This window comes from Gracilinanus agilis, chromosome 1 (genome assembly GCF_016433145.1).
Source record: "Gracilinanus agilis isolate LMUSP501 chromosome 1, AgileGrace, whole genome shotgun sequence".
Lineage (NCBI taxonomy): Eukaryota > Metazoa > Chordata > Mammalia > Didelphimorphia > Didelphidae > Gracilinanus > Gracilinanus agilis.
Window position 1 is genome coordinate 227,897,945 of NC_058130.1, and position 14,084 is coordinate 227,912,028.

At 33.9% G+C, this 14,084-nt stretch overlaps 1 protein-coding gene across 1 annotated transcript in view; it reads left to right on the top strand.

The window, feature by feature from the left end:
• Positions 1-14,084, top strand: part of UGCG (UDP-glucose ceramide glucosyltransferase) — a 61,231-nt gene that overhangs the window by 38,944 nt on the left and 8,203 nt on the right. Inside the window, exons 2-5 of the mRNA XM_044679147.1 lie at positions 577-718; positions 9,503-9,605; positions 11,187-11,288; positions 12,615-12,727. Coding sequence (XP_044535082.1) covers positions 577-718; positions 9,503-9,605; positions 11,187-11,288; positions 12,615-12,727 — 460 coding nt within the window. The remainder of the gene's footprint in view (positions 1-576; positions 719-9,502; positions 9,606-11,186; positions 11,289-12,614; positions 12,728-14,084) is intronic.

The following is a 14,084-nucleotide window of genomic DNA, read 5'->3' on the forward strand; positions in this document are numbered from 1 at the left end:
AGAGAAGCATTGAAACTATGATGTGAGGTTGCGTATAGAATTGCCTTTTGAAAGTGGCTGACCTGAACCTTTTGGGTGTAACAAACAAATTTGAAGTAAATATTGTATTAATTTACATTTAATAAGCATTTGAATGTCTTTTGTATGGAACACTTGTGGCAAGAACTCTTTCACATTTGCAGGTTCTAACACAGTATATTTCATATAGGAGAAACAATACTTTTTTTTAAAAGTTTAATAAATAATTGTTTGATTTTTTTTGGTAATTTATAGTTCATTAGGAAAATTTCCACATTTATATCATATATTTGGTTATTAATCTTTTTTTTTATGTGAACATGTTGATGTGTAAGGGATGGAGGTAGCATTGAAACTCTAGTTTTTGTGACCAGAGACAACAAAAGCATAACTAACTTCTGTGACTAACTCTACAGATAGTAACATTAAAAAATTTACTTGTAACTCAACATTAAATAATTTATTGGCAAGTTTAGCATTTATTATTGTTTATGCTCAGTGTTCACTTGTTTATAATACTTATATATTATATCTCTCTTTATATTTTGTCTTTTATAGACGTTTACATCTCAACAAGAAGGCAACAGACAAACAGCCATATAGCAAACTCCCTGGTATTACACTTTTGAAACCATTAAAAGGTGTGGATCCTAATTTAATCAACAACTTAGAAACATTCTTTGAATTGGATTATCCTAAAGTAAGTACACTATTAACAGTTTTTAAAAGGTTTGGGATGGAATGTTCTACTCTCCCCCCCCCCCAAGAATACTAGGAAAAGATGCTTTGAGAGTGTGTGTGTGTGTGTGTGTGTGTGTGTGTGTGTGTGTGTGTACACGTACACAATGTAGGCATTTGCATATGTTTTGGATGTGTGTATATCATGGGACAACTAGACAGCTAAGTGGCATATTGAATAGAGCACACTCCAGACTTAGACACTCAAGCTTTGTGTCCCTGGGCAAGTCACTTAGCCCTATTTGCTTCAGTTTTCTCAACTGTAAAATGAGCTGGAGAAAGAAATGGCAAACTACTCTAGTATCTTTGCAAGAATATCCCAAATGGGGTTTTAAGAAGTTGGATATGACTGAAGTGACTAAACAATAAAAATAACTAATCAGCTAATCAGGCAGTCAGCAAGCATTAATTATTTACTATAAGTTAGGCACTGTGTTATCTGCTAAAGATGAAAATACAATAATGATCCCTACTCACAGAAGCTAACATTGAGACAAGGTGTGCATGCATGTGTATGTCTATATGTGTGTGGGTACACATACAGAATAAATACCAATAAATTCAAAGTTGTTTAAAAGGAAGGACTTTAGCAGTTGCAGGGATCAGAAGAAGCTTCACATATAGAAGATGGTATTAGAACTGTGTCTTAAAGTGCTTCTGTGGGACTAGAGATAAGGCCAGACCAAATGCATGGAGATTGGAGATTAGAGATGTAGGGTTGTGTGAGGAATAGCAGAGGTCAATTTTGCTGGATCACAGGGTGAGCAGGAGTAATGAGGCTTGAAAAATAGGTTGGGGCAATTTTGTATAAGTCTCAGAAAGTTAACAGAGCAGTTTATATTTGATCCTTGGAACAATGAAGAGCCATTTTAGTTTATTGAGTAGGGGAAATGATATGTTCATGTCTTTGATTAAAGAAAATTACTTTGGTAGCAGTGTCCTGGATGGATTAGAGGGCTGAGAGATTTGAATCAGGGACTCCATTCAGGAGTCTTTCAGTGATATAAGTGAGAGGTGATGAGTATCTGAGCTGTGAGTGGAGAGAAAGGGGATTGATGCAAGAGATATTGTGAGGTAGAAATGGCAAGGTTTGGCAATTGATTAGAGTGAGAGGGTAGTAGTTGAGGATAACTATAAGGTGTACTGAAACTAGTAGACTAACTTTGACAAAAATAGGGAAGTTTAGAAGAGAAGTGGATGGGGGGGCATAAAATGAGTTCTTTTTCTTGACATGTTGAGATTGAGATGTATGATAGGAAATTCTTGGTGTGAAGAGGAGGTGAAAGACCTAGAAAAAGGGAAATTCCAGACATGAGAGTGATGTGAGTTAAAGATGTACATTTGAAAGATTATTTTGGCAACATTGTGAGAAGGATGAATTGAAGATGAGAAAGAGTAGGTACATGGAAACCAATTATAGTAGGTCTCCTCTATCTACAGGGAATATGTTCCAACACCCTCCTGTGGATGGCTGAAACTGCAGATATAAGCAAACACCTGCTGTCACCATATATAACATCATTTTCTTGTACATACATATAATAAAGTTTAACTGAGAAATTCATAGTAGGTAAGACATTACTAACACTAAATAAGTACTAATAAAGTAAATTATACATTATTGTACAATAATGTTTAGTAGTCTCCCCTTATCTATGGAGCATACTTACCCTGAGACCTTCAGAGGATGCCTAAAACCATAGACAGTTCTTGCTTTAACTGTTAACAGCACTTATGTTAACTTTACTATATAGTACTGTGTGCTCTCTCCAGCTCCTGCCTTTCAGCTTGGTTGTCTCTGCTCCCCCAAGTCCCCCAAAAGCTAAAAAAAAAACTTCTTTCCAAATGAAAGCAGAAGAAATGACACCAGCAAATTTTTGCTACAGGCACATTAACTATGTACTAACTCTCATCCATCAAGAGCCCCCTTCTTGCCTCCCTTCTTCCCCTGGAATTACCATGGGTAACTGAAGCCACCGAAGCTGAAACTGTGGATAAGAGGGTGGGATGGCCTGTTGTAGTAGAATTGGTTAAAGGAAAATAATAGCTTGCATTTGGGTTGTGGCAGTGTGAACAAGAAGAAAGGAATAGAGATGGTAGATAAGTGTGCTGGGAGGAGGGATGAGCCAAAAGATGCTTCTGTGATTTTGAGCCTGGGTAACTGGGAAGATGATGGAACTAACACAGAAATAGGAAAGTAGGTAGAAGAGGTTGATTTAGGGAGTATAATGAGTTCTGTTTTGGACAGGTTTAAAGTGAGATGAATTCCAGGCATGGGATAGCCTGTGTAATTCCACAGAGATGGGAGATGGCATGTGTTCAAAGAATAACTGGTAGACTAATTTGACTGAAACAGTTTATTAAGGAAGTAAGGTTTGAAAGCTAGGTTGAAGCCAAATTATGGAAGATTTTTTAATGACAGATGGGGAGAAGAGTTTACAAATTTATACACACACATATGTATATTCATTCATTCCTAAAAGCATTAGTTAACAGAAAGTTGTAAAATGACTGATCTGTAAGACCTGTGCCATGGGAAGGTTATTTTGTTAGTTGTGTGAAGGAAGAATTAAAAAAGGATGAGAATTTAAGAGTGAAAAAGAGGCCAATCTGGAGATTTTTACAGTAGGAAAGGAGAGTGGTGAGAAGAACTTCTTTTTGAATCTTTCTTTGAATTTAAATTTAGATTTTATTTATTTTTGTACTCTATAGCATGTTTTAAAACAGGGACCACATACTTTCCTTTTATCCTTAAGTTAGGGTGACTGAGGCAGTCATTTAAGTTGGCAGATGAAATCTTCATGAAGAGGATGTACTATAGGTTCTCAGGAGGGTTTAATGTGCCAAAAAGGATATCCTTAAATGTAGGGCAATGTAAAAAACAAAACAAAACAAAATTTCCACTAAATTATCATTTTTATAATATTTAGATTTGGAGAGGTCATTCAACCTTCTCATTTTCTGGGCAAGGAAATTAAGATTCATAGATGTCTACTAACTTCAGAGATGGTTCAAATCCATATTCTCTGACTTCAAATACAATGCTCTTTCCAGTAGTTCAGTAAGATGTATTTGGGCTTAATTTATGCTAGGTGCTGCCCTAAACACTGAGGATATAAAATGAGGCAAAAGAGAATCCGTGTGAGAGAGAGAGAAACAGTGTGGTTTTTGACTCAAGTCTAATAAGAGAGTAATGCTAAACATTAGCTAAAATGAAAAATGATTTTTTCCTTTTAATTTATGATGAGAGTCTTGAAATTAAACATGCATTCATGTCTTAAGTTGATTTTTTAAAGTATATTACCTTATATGGATATTATAATATGAACCTTATCTGAAAGTGTTTTGTAAGCCTTAAAATTCTGTGTTTCCTTCTTTACTTAATCCATACTATATGTGACCTTTTAAAAAATATGAATGACACTGTATTTTATATATAACTTAGTGAGTTTTTTTGTGCTATAAAAGTTATTGGCCATTCAAGCAACTCTTATTTTTACATTAGGGAAATTTCATTTTGCTATATGCCATTAAAATTAGAATTTAGGAGTACATTTTCTGTACTTGTTAAATCCATGTCTCATATAATAGAGACTGAATTTTGAGTCTAAAATCCTACCTCAAAGAATTCAAATTCACACTTTTAGTACTTTCTGTGTAACACCTTGAACAAGCCAATTAACTGTTCTGATCCTCTATTTTTTCATCTCTAAAAGGAGAGAATTGAATTATATGGTCTAAAAGCTCCCTTCCAGCTCTAATTTTCTGATTCCTTCATTCATGATGGCTTATGTCCCAAAAAGAAGTATGAATGTTCTCTTGACTAAAAATTGCTGGATTTTTTTGTTTGTTTTGAGATGGAGACAGTGGGCTTAGTGTTAAAGGAGCTGTTTTTTTAGGGAGATGAACAAATGGAGAAGTGAAGAAAGCTGGAGGTACTATGCCTAAAAGTTGACTCATTTATTAAAATATGAGAATCTGGCATGAGAGTATAAAAGTAGTATTAAATTGTAATTAACTAATTTGTTAAAAGACAAAAAAAATTTCCATGGCCACAAAACATTTGCAAAATACTCTATATTTACATGGTTTTCTTATAGGAATTAAAATTTGAAATTAACAACTTCTAAAAATTAACCTAAAAAATTGGGCAAGTAGACTACTTTCCTCATGCATTCACAACTACCTGTTTAAACCCTTTATTGTGAGCAGAGTAGTTGTACTTATTCTTTTTCCTCTATTCTGTTTTTAAAGTTAGGACAAATCCAAATTTAATAAAGTCCTTTCTATGTAAACAGGTTTTTTTTTTACAAACCAGACATTTATGCAGAAGAAGAAATATGCCATTTAATATGTAATATTATTGGATAGTGTATTTTAAAAAGATTTTTACTTTTAAAAATGGAAAAAAATCTCATTTCACTATTGAAAATTATTTACTAATTCCTATGAAGTTGAATTATGGGGATTGCTTGTGAATATGACCTATAAAATATTCACATACTAAACCCTAAATTCTTGAAGCTTTTAAAAAGTCTTCATAATACCTTTTAAAAATGAAAGCTTAATTGCAAATTTAGAGAATTGATATAATTTGAAGTATTACATTCTTAAATATCAAGAGGTTATTTAAAAATTAATAAATTATCAAGGCCTCTTTCTTTGTAGTTTAATTTTAAATATTTTGGTAATTTTGTTGTTCATACCTTTCTCGGAAAGTGGGAGGGGGGAAAAGAAAAGGAGATAGAGACATGGAATGAGTATATTAGCAATTTTGGTGAAAATTTAATTCAGGATAAACTCCATCATCAAAAAGACTAATAAGAAAGCTATATTCATATTTTCTCCAGTAGGCAAGATAATTGAGAATTTATCTCATGTTTTTTTTCCTAGTAGAATTATGTTGAATTTTTTTAAAAGGTGAAATACTTTTTTTATAAAGGCTATATACACCTATATATGTTAAAGCCTTTCTCATCCCATAACAAACAGTTATATATCTAAAGAATTTTTGTACTATTATGATCAAATGTTGATCTAATATCCTTATTGCTAGTGATTAATTTTTATAGTAAAAAGATAAAATATTATCAAACCATAAAGACACAAAAGTAATTGATTGTCACAGCAGGGAACTGAAGATGCTTGGTTTAAATCCCAGTTCTTTAGAACTTATGTAAAAGACTATCTCCAATTTGGTGTTTTTAAATATTGGAAGCATAATTGAACTGTAGTTATATTAAAGATTAAAATTATTTAGTCATACCAACTGAATTTCAATGGCAAGCTGAAATGTCCCAAGTATTGGCATTTGTTTTGCTTTCAAAAGTTGGCCAAAAAAGTTGTAGTTAATGAAAATCAAATTTAAAAACTTTCTACATAAAAAGGAAATTTACTTCCTTGTATCATCTATCTCAGGTTTTTTGGTGGAGAGATTAGTGATGTGATATTGCTATCACTTAGAAGGAACATTTTTTTGGTGGTGGAGGAGGGGTTATGTAGCTAAATTATCTGCTCTGTTAATTTTTATTGCTAATTTGTAATTGCAGAGTAACATGGCATAAATAACAAAGGTATAGTGGCTTTTGATTCTTTTGAAACAATATGTGAAAATTTTTAGAACTTTTTAAAGTATTTTGGCTGATCAGCTTAATCTGGCCTTAAGAATCTTAATTATTTTAGTTTCTTCTGGGAAAAGATTCTTAACTTTTTTTGTGAATTCTTCATATTCTTTGTAGCTCACTCAAAAACAAAAACAAAAACCTTGAGACTCATTAAAGGAAGATGATACTTTTAGGACCTTCTCTTCTGCAAAGTAGTAATTTTTGTATATCGTGAGTGAAACTGAATTATTATTGTAATAACCAAGTCTAGACTAAAAAAAGGTTGAGAAAATATATTTCCTTTTCTTGTGGAGGTGGAAGACTATAGTTATGAACCATTGCATAGATTGTCAGGTTTAGTTGATACAGTGATCTTTCACCTGTCACCAGAGTTATGCTCCAGACACTCCTGTGATAGGTGAAAATCCTCGAAGTAGAGGGAGAGCAAACAGACTGATGCCACAGTCACTGAGCCAATCAGTATTAGGATACAGAAAAGACTGCTGGTGAAGGGCACCCATGGGTCCTCAGCTGTTGGTTAGGAGTTAGACACCTCTCCCATGTCTCAAGTCAGCTGGGCTTTCCCAAGGGGCACCAATGTGGTGGCCTGAGGCCGAAGGGTTGGAGCCTGCTATAAAAGGGGCAGTCAGGAAGACCGAACCTCTCTGTCTCCTGGCTAGCTGGGCAAGATAGGGAAGGACCCCTCTGTCCCTGGGCCCCACTTCTAGGGGCCCTGCCCAGCATCCCTGCTGTCCTCAGAAGTGTCCTGTTGATGTTCTGTGTGTGTGTCTTTGAGAACTCATTGGCTTCTGCTCCCTGCTCTGGCCTGCTCTCTCCTCTTAATTCAGTGTGATTCCCCTGTGCCCCAGGCCCTGCCCCTTCTGGCTTCTCTGCTTCCAACACTCTTGCCCACCCACATTCTAGCCTAGTGCTGCCTACCCCAGCACCTGTTTCTTCCCCATCTTCTCCCTCTGAGGGCAGCCTTCCAGATTGGGCAAGCTCTTCTAGGATCCCTCCACCCCTTCTTCTTGGCCTAGTCTGACTGTTTGTCCATAGGCCTCATTCATCCTCATGGTGAACGCGTGTCTGAGCCCTAACTTCTCCCCTCTCCCACCCCAAAGATGGTGGGGATTGATCTCCAGGTGCTAGGGCTACAGGCCTCCATCCTCCAGTGAGTGTTCTGCCCGCTGAGACCTCTTTCCTGCTCCTGAGCTCATCCCCATCCCAGAGGTATGGACAGAAAGATGATCTCTCTTCTTAGCTCTCTTCTGCCTCCAGGTCCTGTTACTCAGTCCTGTTGTCCAAAGCACCTTGCCTGGGCTGCTTTGCTGGGTTGCTCTCTTGGTTGGGCTGTGGGTAGCGAGGGAATTGCTGTTAGATTTTTTCATTCATTAACCTGGTGGTTTCTTGTCCCCCTCCCCCAAAGGAAGGAAGAAGGAGAGAGAGAGAGAGAGAGAGAGAGAGAGAGAGAGAGAGAGAGAGAGAGAGAGATATCTCGCAATATAGCAAAAACTCCACGATACAGAATTAGATTAAAAAAAACAACAAAAACCCTGCAGTATAGCAAAGCTGTGATAAGTGAACCACAATATAGTGAGGGGCAACTGTACATTGATTGATTTTGCTAAACTACTTTTCTTTTTTCTTTTTATTTTTATAAGAAGTGACTTACTGGGTATGGAAGGAGATATATATTGGGAAAGAATGTAACTGAAAAAAAAAAAGATCAATTCAGATTTTAAAAAAGAGTTTAGTTAAAGGTGGGTCCAGTTACACATGAGGGTTGATACTTTTGTTGACTAGACAGCCCACACATTCCAAGAAATTATAGTCTTTTTGGTAATAGAGCTTATCCTGAATTAAACTTTCACCAGAATTGCTAATAAACTCATTCTGATACCTCTATCTTCTTTTCTTTTTCCTCCTCCCACTTTCTGAGAAAGGTACAAATGAACAATGAAATTAGCAAAATATTTAAATTTAAAGTACAAGGGAAGAGGCCTTGATAACTTATATTAAGTTTTTAGAGCTTTTGTTGTCATGGATGCCATTTTTCCATTTTCAGAATTTTGTTAGCTTTACAAACATCAGAGTAGTTAATATAGTTCTCATGTGGCAATAAATCCTAATAAGAGTCTTCACCTACAAATAGGGTAAATGGGAGTGATCAAGACATAGATAATAAATGTTATCAAGAACTAGGCTAATATTTGTATTCTTGAGAGGTGGGGAAAATTCCTTGCAGTCTTAAAAAGTAATATTGTATACTTTAATCCTTTGCACATTCAACATAGTTTTATAACAGATCCATGTGAGAATATGGATAAATCAGCATAAACTTACTTCCAGTTTTAGAATATAAAAATTCCAAAGTGTATAATATTCCAGTATTTTTGACAATATCATTTGATAATAGCTTCACACATGAAGATAAAAGGACCTTTTAAAAATATTTAGTAATGTACCCAGTGGTAATCTCAAGATTACCTTAAGGTTTATCTAACTAACAAGAGGTAAATTTAAGTTCTAGCGAGATTATATTTGTAGATATCTTTACAGTTATAAGGTTGCATATTTTTTTTACAATGAAGAATATTGCATACATCAAATTTTGTGAGTGAAAGGGCTCATAAATATTAGTTCCAGCCCTACTTTCTGCAGACATCACTAGTATTTAATAAGAAAATCATTAAGTTTCTTGAAATTAATTATAATAGGACAACATATCATTATTGTATCTTTAATAAGTAATAATTAGTTTTAAAAATCTAAAGTTTTATTAAATTTGAGATTTTTTTTCTGTTTAGCTTACTTTGTATATTATTTACTATAAATCTTAACATCATATTCAATAGGACCTAATTGACCATGAAGGATACTGAAATTCTTAGGATTTAATTTAAGGTCCCTGACAAGGCCTGTGTGTAAATGACAAGACTTGTATGCTGGGTTGTGCCTACCCTTTTTATTTCCATTTTCTGCTTGGATATGAGATAAATTTTTGAAGAAGTACATGTACTTCTATTCAGTTGGTATTTGTGCTTCTGTTATTTTCCTTATCTTTTGACCAATTAATAACAAGTATTTTGGTTTTTAAAGTTTGCTAGTTAACTTAAAATAATTTCTACAATTTCTTTGATTAGTATGAAGTGCTCCTTTGTGTACAAGATCATGATGATCCAGCCATTGATGTATGTAAAAAACTTCTTGGCAAATATCCAAATGTGGATGCTAGGCTATTTATAGGTAAGTAACAATAATACTTAGATTCATTTGTATACTTGCCCTATTGTTTTTTGTACTATAAAATACATATGGGATTTTATAGACATGTAATATAGTCTTAAGAGTTTTATTTAGATTATAGATACTAATTTATTTAATCTCTGAAGGAGATTTGAAGTCTTGTTACTCCAAATCAAAATGTTTTGACATTTCCCACCATTTTGCTCTTTTTTAAAATACACGACCTCATTTGTTTGAATCATATGTGTGAACATTTTTCTCTTTAAAAAAAATATATATATATATATATATATTTCCAATTACATGTAGAAACCATTTTTATCATTCATTTAAAAAATTTTTGAGTTCCAAGTTTTCTCCGCCCTCCCCACAACCCCCCCAGACAGCAAACAGTTTGATATAGGTTATACATGCAAGATTATATAAAACATTTTCATAATATGTTGATTTCTTTAAAAAAACTTAATCACATGGGATGGTCTTGTTATTTACAGAACATGTCTGCCTATCAGTTTTTAAAATTTTTGTTTTTGTGGATTTTTTGGTTTGTTTTTCCCTTTATTTCACTGATCAGTGAAAGGAAGATGGACTTCTGAAACCAAACATTATCCCTTAGATCAGCAGTTCCCAGACTTTTTTGGCCTACTGCCCCCTTTCCAGAAAAAATATTAGTTAGCCCCCTGAAAATTAATTAAAAAAAATTTAATAGCAATTAATAGGAAAGATAAATGCACCTGTGGCCATCACCACTCTCCTGGATTGCTGCAGCACCCACCAGGGGGCGGTGGCGCCCACTTTGGGAACCACTGCCTTAGATTCATAGTTATGATAGTTTGGATTGAAGTTTAATGTACTTAAGGAGCCATTCAAATTGAATAGCATTTTAAAACTCTTATTGTCTACATAGGAAACAGTATGATAGGAGTTGGCCCCTTCTATTGTAGAGTATAGCCTTTTTGGGATTAAGTCAAACAGATTAATATAGAATATTCAAACAAGGCTTTATAGGATAGATAGGAATTCAGTTAATGAGAGGAAATGCATGGCAGGAACTTTAGAACTGAAAGCCTTTATACCACAAAAATATCAAAGACCAAAAGACATGAAATTACTTTTGATTAAAACTCTAATTTCTCAGGGACAGCTCAGTGGTTTGAAAGCCAGGCTCAGAGACAGGAGGTCCTCGGTTCAAATCTGGCCTCTGACACTTTCTAGCTGTGCAACCCTGGGCAAGTCACTTAACCCCCATTGCCTAGTCCTTATCACTCTTCTTCCTTGGAACCAATGCACAGTATTGATTTCAAGATGGAAGGTAAGGGTTTAAAAATAATAATAAAATAAAAAATAAAAATCTTAATTTCTCCTGGTATCAGATTTTTCTGAAAAAAAAAAAGATAAAATTAATGTGTTACAGTTTTCAGTGTTTACTTTTATTTCATAACTAAGGCAGTTTTGAAATACATTTTGGAAAATGTGTCATAAAGTTGTCTATGATGGTTTTTTCGTCCATTGACTCTTGACATGTAAAGTGAACATATAGTAATGTTATAATCACTTTCATTTTTGTCTCTAAAATTTTAGGTGGAAAGAAGGTTGGGATTAATCCCAAAATTAATAATTTAATGCCAGGATATGAAGTTGCAAAATATGACCTTATATGGATTTGTGATAGTGGAATCAAAGGTGAGATTTTTTTCCTTCTAAATTTATTTAATGATAAATAATCAAACACTAATTTATTGCAAGCTCTTCTTTTCTTGACTTGAAAAAGTTTTACTTTGTTATTATATAGTTAACTTAGAGGTGGCAAATGAGGTTCAGCTATTTATAAGACGTGTAAAATTATATTTCAATTCTTTTATCACTGAATGTCTTAACATATTCTTAAATATTAGGTTACTGTGTAAGCTAATCACTTTTACATGTGTAACTCTTTTATTTCCCTCTTTTTATTTTGTTTTTTATTTGAAGAATAATTGTATACACAGACATTAAGAACAATAGATATATTTCTTTATGAAACTTTTTTTGGAGAGGTTCGTGTACCTCTGATTTCCTTAATGTAGGGAGTCCCTTGTGAGAAAGCTCCTATCAATGAAAATTGGCAAATATTCTATTAAACTTTAGGTAGTTGCACTTATTTAGTTAAGTGACTTGTCCAGAGTCACACAACCAATATTTGTCACCTGGCACCTCCTGACTCGAGCAACTTTTCTGTCAAATCTGCCATATTGCCTATCTTTCTTATTTGAAAATGTATATATGTGTACACACATATATACATGTAAATGATATTACCAATCAACAATATTGATAACAATGAAATTTGAAACTTCTTTATTGCACTGAGAGTCCACTTGGTCATGCTCCAATGATTCAGCAGTAATTTGAAATTTTCTTAAACCCCATTTTATTCTCTATTTGCAACAGATTTTATTTTGCATTGGCTTTGAAGGAAATGTTATCTTCTCAAGATGTCTGTCTTAATCTTCATATGGATATGCCCCCATTTTGCAGAAAATATCTGTCTTATATGTTGTTTGTAAATTAAAATTTTAAAACCCCAAACTTTTTAAATGTGATTAATGTTTTTCAGGATTGTTATGATGAAATTTTTTTAATAGAGTGAAAACTTTGTTTTTTCGTTTTTCATGGATAATTTTTCTTAAAATAGGAGCACATATCTGCAAATTTTATTGTCACTGCTTTAAAACTCATATCTTATTCTATTTACCACAATTCTCGTTATAGTCTCCTGGTTAGTCAGCAGTCATTAAATATGTGTTGATGTGGACTGTGCTACACTATTAGTAGTAATATTCCACATTGTTTAGGTTCGTTATAAGTTTTAATACTTTTTTGAACTTTGGCACATAGACCAGAAATGTGAATTGAATATTTATGTAAGTCCAAACCCAGTCATTATATGTTAACATTATTATTTGCAAAGAAAATTTTATTATCTTTGGCATATTAATTAAAGAAAACTAATCTCATTTTTTTCCCTAGTAATTCCAGATACACTTACCGACATGGTTAATCAAATGACAGAAAAAGTAGGCTTGGTTCATGGATTGCCCTATGTTGCAGACAGACAGGGTTTTGCTGCTACATTAGAACAGGTGAGTATGGTGGTTATGAGTGGCATGTAGCCAGGTCCATAATTCTTAGTGGTACTTTGTGGCTATTCTAGGAGAATGAATTAGAATTAGAGTGAGCCTAGAACACCAAACTCTTCCCATGGTATCTGATATTTCTGGCAAATACCTGGCTTAAAGGAGAATTGATGTAAAGCAGAATCATCCAGCTAGACAAAAGAGTGAGGCTGCCCAGCCCTAGAAGTTAGTAGGATTTGCATTTGCTCCCTTGCTTCTCTCCTGGAGTCCACTGGACTCTGATAAAGTGCTATAGATTGTTCCTTCTGACTTTTTAAAGATAACCCAAGCCTTGATACCTGAGGAGATTCTCTAAATTTTGCCCTATATTCCCTGGTTGATTTGGTGATTGTGTAAGCTACCTAAGAGATTTGGAATAGAGTTGCTGACAATCTCAATTTCTTAGCAGGTTGCTATTTTTAAAAAAATGAACTCCACCTATCTAATTTTTCCACTCACAAGTCATTAACTTTTTTTTTTTCCATTTTAAAGCTTTAGTGAATCCTTAGCCTTCTTACCAAACAAATACATCTCATTTCTCTTCTTGCTTGTTGGTTCCAGTGTTGTGAATAGGTAGTATGGTGGAAAGAAGATTATAGGACACAGCACATTCTTAGAAATGTAATCTTTTTAAAACATTTTTTAATTTTTAAATATTTTTCTATGGTTACATGATTCATTTCTCTCCCTCCCATCTTTCCTCTCCCCTCCCAGAGCCAACAAGCAGTTTCCTGGGTTGTACAAATGTTATCACTTGGTACCCATTTCCATATTATTAATTTCTGCTATAGAGTGATCTTTTAAAGCCTAAACCCCAAATCACATGCCCATGTATACAATACAATCTTAAGAAAACATTACTGTTTGACAAAGGAAAACTTTATGCATATATGTACTTTTTCAGTTCCTTGAAAAAAAACAACTTCTTAGATCAATTCTAAGTGTTGATTCAAAGGCAGAAAAACAATAAGGGCTAAGTATTTGGGGTTGTTAATTGCCAAGAGTCACACAGTGAGGAAATGTTTGGGACCAGATTTGAACCTAGGAATTCTTGTCTCCAGGCCTGTCTCTTTCCATTGAGCCACCTGAATTCCCCTCTCATCTTTTAAGTTTTTTTAATTAAAAAAATTGTTTTTAGCCTTCCTTGATTTTTTTTTCTAATACATATCAATAAGTAGACACTGTTAAATCCTTTTAAAATGATAGTTAATATTTCAGCTAAGGAACTTGAATTTCATTGTTAAAAAAGGAAGTAAGTTTGGTTTGGTAATTTTCAAATTGTAGTTGTTTCAAATGCTGTAACAGTTAAATTATTCCAAATAGC